Raw genomic sequence first — 20,708 nt, forward strand, 5'->3', positions numbered from 1 at the left:
CTACCCAGGATAGTTTTGAATGATGATCCTCCAGATCTCAGCTTTCTGAGTACGTAGGATTACAGGCACCAGTAAAAACAAAGAATTTTAATTCACACTCATGTATTACATGGCTCAGTTCATGTAGAGGATATGTCATCAGTCTTGTTAACAGTTGTATTCAAATTGTGTTAATCTGCTGAAAATCTGTCTCCCCATCTCCTAAACGGAGAGCCCAAAGAAAGCAAGGTGATGAAGTGAAAATTTTTTTCCCAGTCCTGGGGCTTGAACTCAGGGCCTGGGCACTGTCCTTGGATACATTGCCACTTCCAGCTTTTTCTGAGTATTTGGTACAGAGAAAACAAACCCCTAGCTGAGCATTCTACCACTGTGCTTTACTCCCAGCTCCTAAGTGGAAATTCTTACATTTATTGAAAGGCAACATGTTGGTAGTAGAAGTTGATGGTGGTATGCAGAGAAAATGAATCAAAACATCTTCAATCCAGCACTGAACTCCATGCATCTGAAGATCAACGGGTTAAAAATCTGAAGAGCTAGGTACCAGTGGCTCATGCCTATAATCCTAATTACTCGGGAGACTGGGATATGGAAGACTGCAGTTCAAGGCCAGCCCCAGGCAGAAAAATCTGAGACTTCACTCTAAAATAACCAGCAAAAAAAAAAAAATGGGCTGAAGCCATGGCTTGAATGGTAAAACCAGCTGAGCAACAAGAGACCTTGAGTTCAGACCCAAGTACTAGAGAATAGATATTTATAAAAAAAAATATATATATATATTGGTTGGATAATTCTAATCATTAATCATCAGGCACTGTGAAGGATCCTGCAGGAATACAATTGCAATATCTGAGACCTTTGAAACAAAACCTATCCTTTAGAAAGCAGACATGGTGTCACATGCCTGTAATCCTACTCAGGAGCCTGTGAGTGGGTGATCGAACTGGAGGTCAGCCAAGGACAAACATCAAGACCCCATCCTAATAAACTAAACATGCTGGTATACACCGGAGATGCCAGCTATGAAGGAGGTGTTGGTAAAAGGTTCTCTGGATCCTATCTGGAAACAGAATTAACACCAAGAGGCTTGGAATTGTGGTTCAAGTGGCATGGCATCTACCTGGCAAGCACAAGACCATGAGTTCAAACCCTAGTACTACCACCATCACCGAACTCCCAACAAAACCCTCACAATCCCTGAGTGGGTTTTCCACCAAAGTAGATAGACTTGAGCCTTCACTTGCAGAGTGATGGTGGTGGTGAGCAAACACCACTAAGCACCTGAGGCAGCTCTGAGAGAAATCCCAGCTAGAAAACAAAACAAAACAGAACAAAAACACGTGAGCATTCATCTGGTGTCCGGTAATGCTTGAGAATCACTGACCCACAAACCCATTTCTCCCCGCGCCCCCCAGTTTATAGGTACATGCAAAACTACTCTGAGTTTTTCTCACCTACCCCTTTGACTGTCCAGAAACTTTAAGGGAAATCCTAACTGTGTACTTAGTTCAAATATTCTTAGAGTGTGGCCCAGGTTAAGGAAGTGGCACAGATTAACATTAAGTTTTAAGGGCTGTTATCTCAACACCTGGGAGCCAGAGGCAGGAGGATCTTAAACTTAAGGATTATACTTAGGGAGACCCTAAACAACAACAACAAAAACAGTTTTTGGAAAGACACGATTTTGATTTGCAGGTTTGGCCCTCACTGAGTTACTGATAAGAAATTATGTTACCATTAAACCTATTAGCAGAAGCTAGGAATGCAGCCTTGTGGTAGAGTGCCGCCTGTCATACATGAAGTCCTGGGTTCAATTCTGAGGCACCACATACTCAGAAAGAGCTAGAAGTGGTGCTGTGGCTTAAGTGGCAGAGCGCTGGCCTTAGGCAAAAAGTGTCCAAGGCCCTGAGTTCAAGCCTCAGGACTGGCAACAAATAAACAATGACCTGTTAGTATTAGATTAACTTTGTTTACTCGCTTTTGTTAGTCTGGGGCTGAATTCTAGGCAATGTCCCTGAATTCCTTTTAGCCCCAGGCTAGCTTCCTACCACTGGAGCCCCAGTGTCACCTCCCGTTTTCTGATGGTTAGTGGGGATAACAGGGTCTCAGACCTTCCTTCCTGGAGTCCTCAGCTCTCGGCCTCCCGAGGAGCGATGGTTACGGGCCTGAGCCCCAGAGCCCAGCTTCGTTTTCATGACGGTGAGGCAGGTAGTGAAAGTCACCTTCATAATCGATGTAATATAACATGAGGCGCTTGATCCAGACCACGCGGCTGGAAGTCAAACAGCAGATCACTTCCAGGATCCAGCGCCCCCCAGTGAGTGTCCCCTGGGTGCAGCCGAGCCTGAAGGCACCTCAGCGGGGGACAGTAGGCTCTCTTGCTCTGTGCTTTCGTGGTGTTGTTTCCTGGCCTGAGGGCCTCGTGCACGGCTTTGCCTGCGGGCGTTCACGGGGAGGCCGGACCTGGCAGTGAACGCTTGCCATGGCGAGCTCGCTGGACGCAGGACTCCCAGTGCAGCCAAGCGCCGCCCCCTCAGCCCCGCCCCCGCGCCTCCGCAGCCACGCCCACCCACAAGCCCCGCCCCCGCGCCTCCGCAGCCACGCCCGCTCACAAGCCCCGCCCCCGCGCCTCCGCAGCCACGCCCACCCACAAGCCCCGCCCCCCGCCTCCGCAGCCCCGCCCACCCACAAGCCCCGCCCCGAGCCCCTCCAGCCCGTCCCTTCCCGCCCAGGCCTCGCCCCCCAGCTCTCTTCCCGCCCCCTCCCGCCCTCCGCACCCAGGATGCACCTGGTTGAAAACAAAACCCCACGTGACTGGCTCGGCTCTGCAGCCATCATGGCGTCTCCCAGTGGGAAGGGATCCCGGGCGCCGGAGCCCCCCGGCCGCGGGCCCCGGCCGCTCTCCCGCGACCTGGTGGACTCCGTGGACGACGCGGAAGGGCTCTACGTGGCGGTGGAGCGGTGTCCGCTGTGCAACACCACCCGCCGGCGGCTGACCTGCGCCAAGTGCGTCCAGAGCGGCGACTTCGTGTACTTCGACGGCCGCGACCAGGAGAGGTACGGCGGCGCCGCGTCCTGCGGCTCCTCCTCCGCCTCCCCGTCCGGGCCTCGCCGCCCGCGGGGGCGGCCGCGCGGGGGCGGGGCGGCGGCCGGGCAGGCGGTGTCCCCAGCCGCCCGCCTGGGGCAGCCTGGCCTCCCGGGACGCCGGGGACAGGGCCGGGGACTCCGGGGACAGGGCCGGGGACAGGGCCGGGGCCTGCCGGGGGGAGACGGCTCCTGCTGCTCCCGAGCTGCTCCCGCTCCTCTGCCGTACCCTGTCCTGCCGTAGAGAGTGCATGCGCGGTCTCCAGAAAGGGCCTGCAGTCAAGAGGGGTTCGGCCCCGGAAGTCTGTCGCCTGCAGACAGGCCTCACCAATGTCTGATTACTAACCCCATCCACAGGTGATGTGGAGGCCCTGGTATCTCGGGGATGTGTTTCGGCTTTGTTTTAAAATTCAGATTGAGCCGCAACCCTTAGTGAAGAGGGTCGCATCTAGAAGCTTTGGGGGGCACGGTTTTGAAACCTGAACAGCATTCACCAGCCCTTAATGAACATAATTTTAGCTTGATTAACCTCAGAGTCTTCAACTTGCAAGTTTTGTTTCACTAATAGTAACATAGCTAACTTTTTTGATCAGAAAAGTTCAGGTATTATAACAATCCGGTGTGTTATTATTCTCAATTATCTTTTAGGAAATTGCACAATAAGTGCCTACATAGACAAAGAGCTCAGAATCAAAACTCATGCAGCTGAGACACATAAACACATGCATTTAACTCTCAGGCTATACACCTTACAGATTTAGAAGTTTGTGTGTGTGGGGGGGGGGTCATGGGGCTTGAACTCTAGGCCTGCGTTCTGTCCCTGAGCTCTTTAGCTCAAGGCTACCACCCTACCCCTTGAGCCACAGCACCACTTCCCGTTTTCTAATGATTAATTGGAGATAAGAGTTTCATCCTGGCTTTGAAACATGATCCTCAGATCTCAGCCTCCTGAGTAGCTAGAATTACAGCCATGAGCTACCCCACGGGCTCATGGAGTGTTTTGAGTTCCTGGTATTCTTGTGATCATGGATGGAGTTCTTTGGAGGAGATCTGTGTAGCAAAATGTTTTTAGAACCTGGCACTGGAGGCTCATGTCTGTAATCCTTGCTATTTAAGAGGCTGAGATCTGAGGATCATGGTTCAAACCCAGCTGCGGAAGACAAGTCCATGAGATTCATCTTCAGTTAATGACCCAAAAAACCAGAGGTGATGCTGTGGCTCAAAGTGGTAGAGCACTAACCTTGAACAAAAGAGCTTAGGGAAAGGCCTCAGACCCCCAACTTCAAGCTCTAGCTGTCCAAAAAAAAAAAAAAAAAAAAAAAAAAGAATTAGAAGCCAGGCACATGGCTCACGCCTGTAATCCTAGCTACACAGAAGCTGAGATCTGAGGATCTTGGCTCAAAGGTAGCTGGCACACGAAAGACTGTGAGACTCTTATCTCCAATTAATCACCAGAAAAACAGGAAGTGGCACTGTGGTTCAAGGGGTAGGGCTGTAACCTTGAGCTGAAGAACTCAGGGACAGTGCCCAGGACCAGAGTTCAAGCCCCACAACCAACAACAAAAAAAAAAAGAAAAAGAAAAGAAAGCCAGATTTAAAGAACACTGGGTAAGAGATTGAAATGTTTGAGGAAGCTTATCAAGGGTTCAATTCTGGGTCTTTTGGCCACAATTTCCTAGATATGTTCCCATAATTTGAGTGTTATAGAGAAAAATAAGACTTGTATGTCCAATCCATATCTCTCTGAACTCCAAAGAGGACTGTTTAATATCTGTTCTTGAATTTGTAATTGGTATCTCCATTTTAACATGGCTAATACAACTCATGACTTTTTTAGATTGGTTCTTCGCAGTTCATCCCAACCCAGCAAATGAAAAAAATCTAGAGGCTGGGAGCATGGCCTAGTGGTAGAGTACTCACCTAGCATGCATGAAGCCCTAGGTTCGATTCCTCAGTACTACTTACACAGAAAGTGGTGTTGGTGGCTCAAGTGGTAGAGCTCTAGCCTTGTTAAAGCCCAAGGACAGTGCCCAGATCCTGAGTTCAAGCCCCAGGCCTGCCCCCCCCCCCCAAAAAAAAAAAAAAAACCTCCACTCTCTTTGACTTCTCCCTTAAGCCACTGGCTGTATCCATTCTCATTAACAAATTTCTTCAAAATCTACCCTCTAAAGCTGAAAATCTAGCCTCTAAAGCCAAACGCAGTAGCTCATGCCTGTAATTCTAGCTACTCAGGAGGCTGAGATCAAGGTTCAAAGCCAGCCCAGGCACTAAAGGACCTGAGACTCTTATCTCCATTTAACATCTAGAAAACTAAGAAGTGGGGCTTCTGCTCAAGGTCAGGGTGGTAGACTTGAGCTGAAGAGCTCAGTGACAATGCCCAGGCCCAGGCCCAGGGTTAGGGTGGTGGCCTTGAGCTGAAGAGCTCAGTGACAATGCCCAGGCCCAGGGTTAGGGTGGTAGACTTGAGCTGAAGAGCTCAGTGACAATGCCCAGGCCCAGGGTTAGGGTGGTGGCCTTGAGCTGAAGAGCTTAGGAACAGTGCCCAGGCCCTGTTTAAGCTCAGTGACCCACAAAAATAAATAAATAAATAAATAAATAAATAGCCTCCATTGGCTCCTTTCACCATCTGATCCCATCCACCAGAAGTTCATTGTTTGGGCGTTGCTACTTCCACCTTTGCTCCTCTGTTAGTTCCCATATTGCAGACAGTAATGCCACACTTCCCTTCTTCTGTTGAGGTTTTCCAGTGGTTTTCTCTTACCCATAGTATAAAAGCCAGAATTATGCAGTATGTTCTAACTGTACCACCTTGGTTGTCTTGTCAGTACAAGAACACTTCCACCTAAAAGGTCTTTGCAGTCTTACTGATTTGAAAGAACACTTTTCTCCTAGAAACCTTAAAGACTACCTTCTCTTTTTCCCTAGGCTTCTGTGTATTCATCAGAGACTTTTACAAACTCCCCAGTTAAACTAGTAACCTCCTTCCTACTTAGCCAGCTTTATTTACCTTAACACTTCTCACCATCTGATGCTTTACTGATTTATCAAACTCCAGAGGTGGAAACTCTGAGGGCAAGACCTTTTTAACTGCTTGGTGCACTGTTAAATCCACATGTAGCAGAAACTCAATAAGCATTTAAACATGAATGAATCTGTTATTCCTTTACACACTTGGTCTAGTCTATTTTTGGATCATTCAATATCATCTATCATGATAATATCATTGGTTACCAAAGCTACAAACCTAGGGGTTTATATTCCCTCCCCCCTTATTCCATTATGCAACTCATCAGATAGTCTAATTCATTCTGACCCCAAACTATATCTTAACTCTTAAATAAATAAATGGGCTTCTTGTAATCCAGGACACTACAAACCATGAATTTCCCACCTCCCTGCCCCATATTTGGCCTTCACACGCAATACCAGTAAAGAAGCCAATCAAATAGCCTTCAGTCTTTTATTTAACTCTTTCAGTGACTTTCTACTGCATTTAAAAATCACATCTGATCTTCTGACTTGGCTATATGAAGTCCCACGAGGCTTACCTCTCTAACTTTACTGTAAGGCTGAATTTAAAATGTGAGTTTTGAGCCAGGTACTAGTGGCTCACACCTGCAGTCCTAGCTACTCAGAAGTTTGAGGTCATGGAGGAGTGAGATTTAAAGCCAGGCTGCTTAGAACAGTCTGGGAGACTGTCTTCAAAATAACCAGCAAAAAGCAGGGCTGGAGGTATAGCTAAAGTGGCAGAGCACCAACCAAACAAGCAGAATGAGGTTCTGAGTTCAAAACCCAATAGTACACCCCCAAAATAAATAAAGAAGCATGGTCTCTGGATTCATTCGAGTCATTGACTCGAACCCCAAGTTCCACAACTTGCTGATGTGATTTTCAACAGACTTCTTAAGCTCTCCTATGATTATTATTTCCTTTTGAAAATAGTGGAATATCTAACTTGAGAAGTTTCTGGTAGTGATTATGTAAGAGCACACTTCAGATGTTGTATAGGTTAAAAATAAACTGAAAACCCAAGTGCTGGTAGCTTACACCTGTAGTGCTTGCTATTCTGGAGGCTGAAATCTAAAGGACAGCAGTTCAAAGCCAGTTCTGAAAAGTCAGTGAAACTCTATCTCCAGTTAACAAGCAAGAAGTAAGCTGAACAAGAGCACCAGGTCCTGAGTTCCAGCTCCAGGTACCAGCACAGAGACATACAAAAAATACACTCGGTTGTGCTCACTCCATAATGGCAAACTGTCTTTCAAATTCTCAAATATATGAAACTTTTCTGCCACTGGACCTTTATTTTTACTTTGAACATCTTTCCTCTTGATTTAGTGTCTCTCCTCTAAACTTAAAACTTCATGTCACTTTCTTAGTGAGTGAAAGTCTCATTCATGGATTTTCCTCACCAGTGTAGGCTCTACCTCTTACCCCCAACACTAGTTTTTTTTTTTTAATGTGTATAGCACTAAACTTGATATGTAATATGTAATGTTGTTTATTTGAGGAAAATAATTTGTATTCAAGGTGTAGTTCCATGAATGCATGACTTATGCTTTTGTTCTGTCACATCAATAGCTCAGCAACAGGGTAGCAAGCACCCAGGTATTGTGTGTGTGTGTGTGTGTGTGTGTGTGTCCCTTGTTTTGTTTCAACTGGGGCTGAAACTCAGACCCTCAAGCTGTCACTTGGCTTTTTTTATTCAAGATTGGTGCTCTGCCTCTTAAGCATCTGTCACTGTACTGATTAATTGGAGATAAGACTTTCTGCCTGGGTTGACTTCTGCTTATCCTTAGAGCTGAGAGTCTCCAGAGTAGCTAGGATTACAGGTGAGAGCCGCCAGTGCTAGGCTTAGGCATGCTATTGAAGGAATACAAAGGCAATGCTGCTTGGAAAACTGAGGGCTGTAGATGGTGCTCAGTAGTAGAGCATGTACTTGAGTTTCTTCCCAGCCCTGCGGCTGACCATCCAACCGAACCTTGCATTATAAATTCTTTGCTAAATCTTAGCAGTAAGTTTGATGTTTTATGGTAGAAATAAATCCCCCTACCATTCATAATGTAGAACTCAAATTAGGCCTGGGAATCAGGCCTTTCACTGTGCTGTGCTCAGCTGTCTGTACATCACTCTCACCCTTCCCTCTTATTTGTCTGGGCCTTAAAGAAGGTTTGTTGGTTTTCCATGTTTTCAAAACATTGTTCATGATCTGATTAAAGAATCTCTTCAAACTCAGGACTATTATCTTAGTTGCCATTTTTTTTCCTTTTTCTTCTAGTAGAACTGAGAATTGAACTCAGGGTCTCCAGCTTGCCAAGTAAGCACACTACCACTTGTGCTCTGCCTCCAGCCCCTGTTGCTTTGGTTATTTTCAAGGTAGAGTTCTGTGTCTGGGAAAGCTTGAGTTGCTGTCCTCCTGCTGTGCTTCCCTGTGTTACTAGAGATGCAAGGCATGCTCTACTATACCCAGCCTCGTGCTGCCTCAGTAGCTAGTGTTATTTATTTTTTTGGTCAGTTGTGGGGCTTGAACTCGGGGCCTGGGCGTTGTCCCTAAGCTCTTCAGCACAAGGCTACTGCCCTACCTTTTGAGCCACACTGCCACTTCCAGTTTCTGGTGGTTAATTGGAAACAAGTATCTCACAAACTTTAGTGCTGGGCTGCTTTTGAATCTTGACTCTCAGATCTCAGCCTCCTGATTAGCTACGATTACAGGCATGAGCCATGGGGCTCAGCTGTAAGTCCCATGAACTTGTCTGAGCTTGCCTCCGGTCACCTGATCTCTTCCTCCCAGTTAGGGTTCCTAGATTGAGTCACCATGTCTTGGCTGAATAGCCAAACAATTTTTAATGTGTTCTCATTGAAGATCGTTGTATGCATAAAGTATTCTTACAAGTTACAGAAGAGAAAGGTAGTTTTTGCTCTCAGGGATTTACAGAGTACATGGGCCAACGGTTGATTGTGATATTTGCACTGTTCTCAATATTCATGAGAATGTCTGTATTATGTGCCTTCTTTCAAAATCTTTCCCTCTTAACAATAAGAAAAGCCCCTCTCACTGACTAGAAATTCACTTGGAAAGAAACTATGAAGTCTTTCAGCACAGTTTGAAAGTCCTAGTTTAGCCTCTGATTTTCAGTGTTTAGCTAATAATTTAGTTGTGCTTATGTGGTATGCAATGTAATAGATTAACTGAATATCACAGGATAACTGTCATATGGACTTTAATGGCTTAGCAGTTTACGGAAACCCATATACTAAAACAATTCCATAATAATTAGGTCTTTAGAAGAATCTACGTTGACTCCTAAGAAAAACCAAGTCTTTGTGTATTTTATGGATAGTATGCATGCAGCAGGTAGAGTACTTGGAAAGTATCATTACTTGGTGGTCCCTTACCCGTATCCTGCTTTCCTCAGCTATCACACGCCTGTTACCCCCAGGCAGAGCCCACCTCCTATGCTTTTCACCCACCTTTTTCTTTTGGGGGGAGGGATCGGTCATGGGGCTTAAAGTCTGGGCTTGCACGCTGTCCTTGTCTTGCTTTTCAGCTCAAGGCTATTGCCCTACCCCTTGAGCCACAGCACCACTTCCGGTTTTCTGGTGGTTAATTGGAGATGAGTCTCTTGGTCTTTAGTGCCTGGGCTGGCTTTGAGCCACAATCCTCAGATCTCAGCCTCCTAAGTAGCTAGGATGACAGGTGTGAGCCACTGCACCTGGCTTTCACCTCCTTTTTAACCTGTGGACTTGATTAAGGAATGGAGGGGAGAAATGATACCAAGTAACACCCTAATGCAGTCTTCTTTGGATCTTGGACCCTTGGACATTTAAAAATCATTTTATAAAGAATCTTCTGGATTGTAATTTTACCTAACACCAAAAATAGCCCCATTATGCAATAGGTTCAGGAAAGAGACTGGGAACATGATCTGAAAACAAAAAAGGGAAATCTAGTTTAGAAGCCTGTGATTTTCTAGAATAAATGGGAAAGAAAGGCACATTCTTTGACCATCTGAATTTAGCTTTTGGAAATATATTTTATCTGGCTTTGAGGGCTGGCTTTGAATTTCCAGTCCTCAGATCTCAGTCTCCTAAGTAGCTAGGATTACAGGTGTGAGCCACTGGCGCCTGATTTCTACTGCATACTTTCAAGTTCTGTCCATACTCCAAGAGTTTTCTTCATCTGAAATCTCCTTAAACACCTAACCCAGCTAGATGCAGTAGTTCTTGTGTGAGAGCCTGGAAATTCAAACTGAGAACCTGAGAGGATTGGGAGTTTGTAATGCTCTCTCCCAACATACTCTCAGAACTGCTGAGAGTTACCTGGAAAGGTCAGTTAGTCCTGGCTTTCTGGGAATTCGGGTTTTAATCCAGGGTGTTGGCTAACTCCTCTAAACTGCGTGGGAGCCTGAGGGTAGATTGAGGTTTATGCAAATTGTAAGCTGTTTGTTTACTCTTTAGCTCTTCTTTCCAGAATAAGGAAGTCATCTACCACTTGTATACAAAATATTGTCACAAGTTGAAGTTTGTACCTTATATCCTTGCACAAGACCAATAAAAACCTTGATAAATGGAACTTTGGGATCTGAAGCTGGCAGAAGGCTACATGTCCCCTGGTGCCCCAAACCTCTGATGGTTTGTTTGGTATTCCTGCTGCCTTGCTCCCTGGTCCTGGTGGATTAAGGAGAGCATGGAAGGTTGCAACATTCTTGTCTGTAAGCCCAGCCACTCTGCCAGAGGAACTTGATCCCAGGCTAGTCTCAGGAAAAAAAAAACAAACCACAAGATTCTTCTGGAAAAATGAAGCAAAAAAGACCCAAATGCATGGACACAGGTAAAACACCTGCCTAGTAAGTGGAAGGCGTTGAGTTCAAGTCCCAGAATCACCATCTGTGTTACCCCCCCCCAAAAAAAAATTAAATTTAAAAAAGGCCAGTAAAGGGCTGGGAGTTTGGCCTAGTGGTAGAGTCTTCCTAGCATGCATGAAGACCTGGGTTCAATTCCTCAGTACCACATACATAGAAAAGGCCAGAAGTGGTGCGGTGGCTCAGGGTAGAACACTAGCCTTGAAGAAAGTCCAAAGACGGTGCTCAGGCCCTGAGGAGCTCAAGCCCAACACTGGCAAAAAAAAAAAAAAAAGCCAGTAAACAAAACACCAAAGCTACATGGCAAGTAAAATAATGAAAAGTAACCATGGGCTTACTATGGACAGGGAAGTTACTGAACTGATATGATGATGAGCTGGACACTTGCTGTAGTCTTAGTGTGTGCTCGCATGGGTGCGTGAGGAGAGAGAGAGAGGCAGAGCAGTGCTTTCTTCAGAGCACTGGGCGTTCTTTTTGAAATTGCCAGAAAGAAGCAGGATTGCGGAAAAGGAGTTTGTGTGACATTGGACGTTTTAATGCATGTGTTTAAGGGAGGTTGATTTTCTATTCTGAGCCATGCGAAAGTTTCTAGTTCTAGTCTTTAAACAGTTTTTTCAATTGAATTTGTATTTATGTCTCAAAACTAAAAATCTGGCTTTTTAAATGGTTTTATGCATGCTCTTGAGTTCCTTGGAGGTTGACCTATCTCAAGTCAGCACTGTGATCCTGACACAGGGGTCGTTGAGTGGGTTCTCTACTTAGGGGATAGAGTCTTCAGTTCAACTACGTCTTATTAAACATTTAAAGTCGTTTCTATTTGGGGTGTTCAGTTCCAATATTTTGAAGTGGGGTGAGGTGAGGGAGGTTGTGCGTGGGTGCGAGTCCTGGGCTTGAACTCGGGACGTGGATGCTGCCCTTGAACTTTTTTTTCCCCTCAAGTCTAGCACTCTACTACTTGTGTCACAGCACCACTTCTGGCTTTTTTGTTGGTTTATTAGAGACTAAGAATTTCATGGACTTTACTGTTTGGGCTGGCTTTGAACTGTGATCCTCAGATCTCAGCCTCCTGAGTAGCTAGGATTACAGGTGTGAGCCATCAGTGCCTGGCAATATTTTGACTGTTTATACTAATGAACCCCTAAAATAGGATGCATGCTTTTTAGAAAGCTAAATCTAAATATGACCCTTGAAATTTCAAAATGTTTAGCTTAAATATTATGGAAATATAAAGAAAATCAGTAGTGACATCTTTAATATAGATGGGGGTCTAGTCTTCAATGTTTCATATTTTGTATGCCAAGATGAGACCATTTATTTTTGTGCTTATTATCTTGAAAACTGAAATTTTGGGGCCAGGAATTTGGCCTCGTGGTAGAGTGCTTGCCTAACATGCACAAAGACCTGGGTTCCTCGGTATCACATACTTAGAAAAGGCTGGAAGTGGTGCTGTGTCTCAAGTGGTAGAGCTCTAGCCTTGAGAAAGACCAAGGACAGTGCTTAGGTCCTGATGACAAGTCTTGGGACTGGCAAAAAGAAAAAAACTGAATTTTTTACTTTCATTTTTAAAAAATATTTTAATTTAGAGCAAGTTGTCTAAAATAACTTTGTAGCATACTTTTTATTCACAGAAATAGTGTTAGGACTGTTTCTCCCCAGCCTCTTCCCATGGTCCTGTATACTATGTAATAAGACACAAAACCATTCATGGAGATAAAGAGTGGCATACTTGCTTAGGTTATATGCTAATAAGCATCTGAGCTTTATTCGTTCAGATTCTTTTTAATCCCTATAGCTACAGCTTCAGGCTTATCTGACAGGGAAGCCAATAAATAATGTTAGGTTTCTATTTTCTATTAACTTGCTTTGTTTTCTTTTTGATAAAGACGTGTTTTTTCTGTGCCTGTCTTACTTGCTTATAAATATCCTCCATAGCAACTGGGCTGGGGAAAGGAGGTGGAGGCCAGGAATAAGGTAGTGGAGGGTGTAGTGTACTGTGTCCTGGGAAGGTCAGAGTTGGAAACTGAGGCTCTACCAGGACCAAAGGCCACACAGAAAGCTGTAAAGCATTTGGTCCCAAGAGTTTGGCTGGTTACTGTCTTACCTGTAGCTAGATGCAAAGACAACTGCTGTCCTTCTTCCTGGACACAGTGTGGCTGTGTGGGAACTATTACTTTGGATACTTCCTTAGGCTCACACCAGCTGCTCCAAGGCCTCATCCAGGTTGAGGCGGTTTGGCTAAAGTCTGGAAATAAGCCACATAGTGGGAGGCATGGAAGTCGAATGCTTCAGATTGGGCAGTCTCGCACTGGATCTCCAGATCTGCCATATTCCCAACCCAGTGCAACAGGAAGTCGTCATTGTGGTCCTTGACTCTGCATGAAGAGTCTTGCTGCTTGGTTGAAACTGCTGGTTGGTAACTGAACTCTCACAGGCTCTACTACTTCATGGCCCTGAACTCCACTTGGCCCACAGTATCAAGGATGGCCTGAGCTGGGATACCAGCCAAGGTGCTGGTCCTCATGTACGGTTCCAAAATGGTGGGGTCATGGTCAGACACAAAGTAGAACCAGTAGAGTAGGGAAGAAGACACTGTTACAGCAGTGGACTGACAACAATGAAGGCATGTCTCTGGATACACCTCCTGCTACCTGCTCTCCCTGCAAGCTGACCTCCCACTCTTTTCTGTTCCAATCTCTTTGGATCTTCATCCTTCCTGGCTTTCCAGGTCTTTCTTTACCTGCTTTGGGTATCTACAAATACACCCCCTCTCCCTTCCCCCCAGTCTATGTTGCTCCATTCTTTTGTATAAAATATATTTCTCAAGTCATGATTACATTCTGGCTCTGACATTAAACAAATCTACGTGAGACTCTGTGAGTCTCAATTTACTTGCTTGAAAAATGGTAAGAATAGTATTATACCCATCTAGCATTAGTGAGATTAGCAGAAATAATTGTTTAAACATTTAACATAGTGCCTGGTATAAAAATCACCTATTAGGAGTGATTTTTGCTCAGCATCTGCTTCTTTGTCTCTACCTTTCCTTTCTCCCTTACCTCCTTCCTTTCTCTTGCCCCCTCCTTCTTCCTCTTTCTCCCTCTTATTTTTTGGATTTGAATCTGAGGGACTTCAGCATGCTAGGCTAGTGCTCTGCCACTGAGCTACATCCTCAGGCTCTTCCTGTGTATTAGTATGTGTGTGGTATGTGTGGGAGGTGTTCCTGGGAATTAAACTCAGGACCTAACACTTACAGATCAACCACTGAGCCATTCCCTCCCTTTCTGGTTTTTTTTTATTATTATTATTCATTGAAAAAAAGTCAGAAAAATATGGAAGAAGTTAGGAAACAACAAAGTCAATTCAAGGGAGTAAGTTTTTAGAGAAACAAAACAAGTCATATAAGTGAGGAGAGGCCGGGCACACCTGAAATCCCAGTAGTCAGGAGGCTGAGCCAGGGTGATTATGAGTTCATGGCAAGTGTGAGTTGTATAACAAGATGCTTGAAAACAGACAGACACCTGGAGGCATAGCTCAAGTGGTGGAGTGCCAACCATGAGCAAAACAGCTGACACAGACCTTCAAGGCCCTGAGTTTAAGCCCCATCACCAACCTCTTATCTCCCTAAAGAAAATGATGAGAGGCTAGTATGATTAACAGAGACTAAAAAGAAATGTAAGATAAAATGTTCGGTATGTGGGAGACTCAGAAAGTCACCTACCCTTGGTGGCCTTATAGATTATACAAATTTTTAGAGAAAATTTAAAGATAATTGTCTAATTTACAACAGAACCATTCAGTGAAATTCTGTATCCCAGTGAGATGAGGCAGTATGGATGGAAATGCTTTATGAGACAGATCCACCCACTTCCCCCAACCTATTTTAGGCTAGAACGTGTATGGCTAAGTCTGAGGGTGGTGACTGGCTATTTATCTTTCTACTTCTTGCTGGGAGACATATTGAGAAAGCACAGGATGGCAGAATGGGTGTTGGAATGGGGAATACAGACACTGGATGACTGTCTGGAGTGAGCAAGTGACATGCTGACCCAGCCACATTCCTGTGTGTATCATCTGCTGTTGAGCTTTGTTAGCACCACCTATTTTTAATTTCCTTCATGAAGGATAACATGACTCACAAAGTATTTGATCCACCAAGAACTGTTATCTTTGGTTTATTATTTCCACTGTCATCTGCTTATTTGTTTTTAAGGGCTTTTTGTTTCTATTGTTTTTGCTAACAAAGCCTGCAAGAATCAGCTGGTACAGGAGAATCAGCTGGATAGAGTTGTTGCTCAGTCCACTTTTAGTGTGAAGTCAGATTTATAGCAGATCTGAAAAGAGAGCATTGAAGATTTTTGTTCCCCTCCTAGTCCTCTTCCTGGTTTGAGAGTCCTATGGGTTTTTCATTTCCTTTAGCTTATTAGAAGGTAGATGAATCACCATGTTGCCTTTGGGGTTGAATACTCCACTTGGGTCATTTCTGATACAGGAAGGGGAAGCAGATAACAGGTGAGATGACCAGGAATGCACCAATGCAGAATATTGTCTAATTAGGGATTCGGGATCTGTCTTGGACTTTATTAGACACATGGAAAATGCCTGATAATGAATCTCTGTGTCTGTATCTCCATTCTGGATTGATTTCTGAGTTTTCCAATACTTTTTCATGTAGTTGCCACCTTACTGGACACTGTAGTGCTGTCCAGTAGGACTGTTCTATGTTGGTAGACATATCTAGTAGCCATGCTGCCCCAGTTAGCTTCTTGTGTTGTTGAAATGTGGTTAGTGCATCTGAGGAGCTGAATTGCAATCTTAAATGTGAGTGATGTCATTAACTTCATAATTATGTCACATAATATTGTTTGGCTTGCTTTTATTTCTCTACTGATTTTTTTAAGAATTTATTAATGTTGATTTTTACATCATATTTTAAATGACAAGTTTAACAAACAAGTGTTCAAGGAGGGAATCTCTATTTACAATCACTGGGACTTAGTATTTAGAACTTAATCAAAATTAGGCTAAGGGTTTGTATGTCATAGAAATATATTAATTTATGAAATAAAACATTATGTCCATAGAGCCATAGGTTTTTATGTCTATATAGTTATGTTTATATTTCCATTACCATGTTTATAGCTTTGGGTATGCAGTTATTGAGTCCTCGCTCTTGTACTCTTTGGATTTAGGTCTTGACTTGTCTCACTCAACATGATTCGCTCTAGATTCATCCACTTCCCTGTGAATGCCATTATTTTATCTTGTCTGTTGGCTATGTAGAATTCCATTGTGTATATTTACCACATTTTCTGTATCCATTCATCTGCAGTAGGGCATCTGCATTGTTTCCATCACCTGGCTATTGTGAATAGTGCAGAGATGAACATAGCTGAGCAGGTGTCCTTGTAATATCCTGGGTCTTGATGCTCAGGATAGATGCCCAGAAGTGGTATGGCGGGATCATAGGGAAGGTCTATTTTCAGTTCTTTAAGAAACCTCCACACTGCTTTCCAGAGTGGCTGAACTAGTCTGCATTCCCACCAGCAGTGTAGTAGGGTTCCTTTTTCTCCACAACCCCGCCTCTCTGATTTTTAATACCACCTTTGTGATACATAAAATGATTGGCTTTTTGTTTAATATATACTGTACATTTTCAGTGAAGATCATTATCAGGCCAGATTGTCCCTACCATTTACAAGTAAATCTCTTGCTATGTTTCAAACATGATGGTTGTAGAAACATTGTCTTGGAGAGATTTCTTTGGCAAAATTATTTTTGCAGCTGTGTGTCTATATTTGTTTTCCTAGCATATTATTCTATGCTAGGAATTCAGAGGACACCACAAGTATATTCTTGGACACCATACTATGTTATTGTGCCCTGTGGCATTATCCTCCCCTTGAAAATAGTGAGCAACTATTTGCTCAATTCATAATCAGTTCCAGAGAGAGGGTGGGTGGGGAGACTCAGCATGGTGATTCACACCGGTAATCCTAGCATCTGAGAGGCTGAGGTACAAGGATCCTGAGTTTAGGACCTGCCTGGGGGATGTAGAAAGGAACATCTTAACTTGTGGTCGGGGAGGGGGAGAAGAAGAAGGAAACAAGCAACCTAAACTCAACAAAATATCAGGAAGACAATAAGGAGGGTGTAGAACCTTAAACTTAACCAACACAAAATTATCTGTACTGTGGTACTCCTTCCTTCTGATAACTTTTTTTTTTGCCAGTCCTGGGCTTGAGCTCAGGGCCTGAACACTGTCCTTGGACGTTTTCAAGGCTAGGGCTCTACCACTTGAGCCTCAGCACCACTTCTGGCTTTTTTCTATATGTGGTATTGAGGAATTGAACCTGGGCCTTTGTGCATGCTAGGCAGGCACTCTACGATTAGGCCAAACTGATAACTTTAAGTAATTTGTCACCTTGCAGTACCTTATGACAAAGTGAAAAAATGACACTTTAAAAATTATGACTTGACGGCCAGGAGTTTGGCCTAGTGGTAGAGTGCTTGCCTAGCATGCACGAAGACCCACGTTCGAGTCCTTGGTACCACATACTTAGAAAAAGCCAGAAGTGGTGCTGAGGCTCAAGTGGTAGAGCTCTAGCCTTGAGGAAAAAACCCAAGGACAGTGCTCAGGCCCTGAGCTCAAGCCCAGGACTGGCAAAAAAAACCCCCAAAAAACAAAAAATTATGACTTGAGAGCCAGGAGTGTGGCCTAGTAGTAGAGTGCGTGCCTAGCATTCATGAAGCCCTGGGTTCAATTCCTTGGTACCACATACACAGGAAAAAGCCAGAAGTGGGACTGTGGCTCAAGCTGTAGCACTAGCCTTGAGGAAAAAACCCAAGGACAGTGGACGAGGTCCTGAGTTCAAGCCCTAGGGCTGGCAAAAAAAAAAAAATACACACACACACACACACACTTGATTTCTTGATTTATAGGAGAGGACAGGATTCAGCAATTGAGGTTATTTATAGTAGAATCCTCAGTGTCCTTGTATTCAGATTTACTTTAGTATTCTGAGGTGCATGTTTTACAAAGTAATCTGGGTAAGGGTGCCAGGGAAGAATCTATAGAAAGAAAGGAAGGTTGACGGTTGGTAGTTAGTCTTAAAATAAGTGAGCACCAGGTGAATTCCATTGGGGGGAGGGTATGTGTTTACTTTCAGTGATATTTCCACTGAGTGCAGAAATGATCAGTTATCGAGAATTTATATGGTCTATCTGAATTCAAGAAAAGCAGTATTTAAGTAACCACGCTTTCCTCTCCCCCCCTCCCCAGGTTTATTGATAAGAAGGAACGGTTAAGCCAACTGAAAAGCAAGCAAGAAGAATTTCAGAAAGAGTGAGTTTTTTAGCCATATGGTTCAATATGCTGTTAGGTTATACAGATACGTGGATTGGTAACTTACTGAGTTTGTATAATGTCTTCTTTTTTTTTCCACACTGAAAAGATATCTATTAGTTGTACAAAAGGAGTTCATTTTTGATCCGCTGAGCCCAGGAATTTGAAATCAGCCTGTGCACATAGTCAAACTTACTTCCAAAAATAAAACAAAGGGAGTTTGGCCTCGTGGTAGAGGCACAAAAACCCAGGTTCGATTCCTCGGTACCACATACATAGAAAAAGCTGGGAGTGGTGCTGTGGCTCAAGTGGTAGAGTTCTAGCCTTCAGAAAGCCCAAAGACAGTGTCCAGGCCCCAAGTTCAAGCCCCAAGACAGCTCAAACAAACAAACAAAACCCTGCAGGACAAGGTGGCTCATGCCTGTAATCCTACCTACTCAGGAGGCTGAGATTTGAGGATCAAGGTTCAAAGCCAGCCTAGGCACAAAAGGACTTGAGACTCTTATCTCTAATTAACCTCTAGAAAACAGCGAAGTGGGGCTTGGCTCAAGGGTAGGGAGGTAGCCTTGAGCTGAAGAACTCATTGACAGTGCCCGGGCTGAATTCAAGCCCCATGACCCCCCCTCACCCCCCCCAAAAGTAATAAACACTGAAGTGTCATATAATTTTTATTAGTAAAATTATTTTCTATATCTCTTTCCTATACAGAGTATTAAAAGCTGTGGAAGGAAAACAGATAACAGATCAATTGGTGAGTTCAAAGAATTGTTAATATTCCTTAATGCTTGAAATTATGTCATTTTATGTTGACAGAGCATGAAAAATAATTTTGAGCTTAATGTGGTCTTCTCAAATATTTCATTGAAATACCAAATTAGAGTACAGGCAATTAAAATATGAAGCCATAATAAAGGATATTTAGGAAATCTGGTGTTGGCATAGCAATAAAAAAACATACTCTTTAGATTAATGATTGAATGTAAAATATAAATGCATAAAATATTACAAGAAAGAGGGGTTGGCAATTTAGCTCAGCAGAAGAGCCCTTGCCTGGCAAGTACAAGGCCCTGAGTTCCGTCCTTAGCTTTGGGGGGAATTTAAAAAAAAAAAAAAAATATATATATATATATATATATATATATATGAAGGTATTGAGGTTATTTATAGTGGAATCCTCAGTGTCTTGTATTCAGATTCACTTTAGTATTCTGAGGTGCAAGAAAGAATATTGAGCATTTTGACAGATGACATAAGAGCTTAAAATTTTATATATTAAGCTGCTAAAAATTTATAGTTAAAAATGAAAAGAAGAAAGTATAAATCTGAAAACAAAGATTTTAGGAGCACTTAACACTTATGTTCCCTGATGGGAATATCCATCAGTGCATTCTATTTGGAGACTATTTGGTAGTGGTTTTTATAGAGTTCATGTAAGGCTTGATAACTTTTTAAATATGTGGTCTACAAGGAAAGATAATAATTTTTAACAGAAAATAAAAAGGGGGCTAAGGTAAAGTAAGATTCCACTTGGGCATTTATACTGTAAAAATCAGAAAACGTACTCATCAGATTTTAATTTTAAGAGATTACTCTTGAAAGCTGATATGGGGGCTGAAGTGGTTGCAGCATGGTAGGAACATGATTGTGAGTATTCATTGTGCTCTGTGTTCCATCTCTTACCCCATGTACACGGCATGCACACACACCATTACCCTTAGAGCCAGGCAAACAGTCACATTGTCTACTTTTTTTCTCAACCACAAGAATAGATAATTTTTGTTACCTATATTTGTAATGAAAATGAATTTTGCTTGTGCTTTAGATATCCTGAGAAAAATGTGTTTTATTAAATATATGTGTATATCTACATACATATATGTGTGTGTATGTTTGTGTCTATGTCTGTGTATGTCTGTGTCTCTGTGTGTGGTTGGTCGTGGGACTAATTTCTCTTTTTTCTAAACCTATCAGACCCGCTGAGTCTGTCCTTAAATAGATCTGGTTCTAGGAGAGGTTGCTTCCCTACCATCAGTAGAGTGTCATGACATCAGACTATGAAGACATTAACTGTATTAACACTAATTGTTCAAATGTTGCTTTAGATCTCTGTCCACAGATACAGGAGTATTAAGGAATAATTGTGTTTTAAGTTAACTAGTAGGTTCATTCCTGTTCATGCTTTATTATTAATTTTAGGGATAGCTGGTTTTACCGTTCCAGTTGGGTACCTGGTTTTACCATTCCCTGATAATGTGTAAAGACAGCTTTATGATTCACATAATTTCTTAAAGTATTTCAGACAATTATGTATCAAAAAACAAAAACAAAGAATACTTTTGGGGGAGTTTGGCCTAGTGGTAGAGTGCTTGCCTAGCATGCACAAAGACCCAGTTTGCTTCCTTGGTACCACAATTATAGAAAAAGCC

At 43.3% G+C, this 20,708-nt stretch overlaps 1 protein-coding gene across 1 annotated transcript in view; it reads left to right on the forward strand.

Moving 5' to 3' along the window:
* The first annotated feature begins 2,821 nt into the window (after nucleotides 1-2,821).
* Atg14 (autophagy related 14) overlaps nucleotides 2,822-20,708 on the forward strand; it is a 35,062-nt gene continuing 17,175 nt past the window's right edge. The window contains exons 1-3 of the mRNA XM_090345000.1: nucleotides 2,822-3,054; nucleotides 18,220-18,282; nucleotides 18,991-19,033. Coding sequence (XP_090201126.1) covers nucleotides 2,834-3,054; nucleotides 18,220-18,282; nucleotides 18,991-19,033 — 327 coding nt within the window. The 5' untranslated portion in view covers nucleotides 2,822-2,833. The remainder of the gene's footprint in view (nucleotides 3,055-18,219; nucleotides 18,283-18,990; nucleotides 19,034-20,708) is intronic.

Source organism: Megascapheus bottae, chromosome 14, assembly GCF_031878675.1.
Source record: "Megascapheus bottae isolate mThoBot1 chromosome 14, mThoBot2.hap1, whole genome shotgun sequence".
Classification (NCBI taxonomy): Eukaryota; Metazoa; Chordata; class Mammalia; order Rodentia; family Geomyidae; genus Megascapheus; species Megascapheus bottae.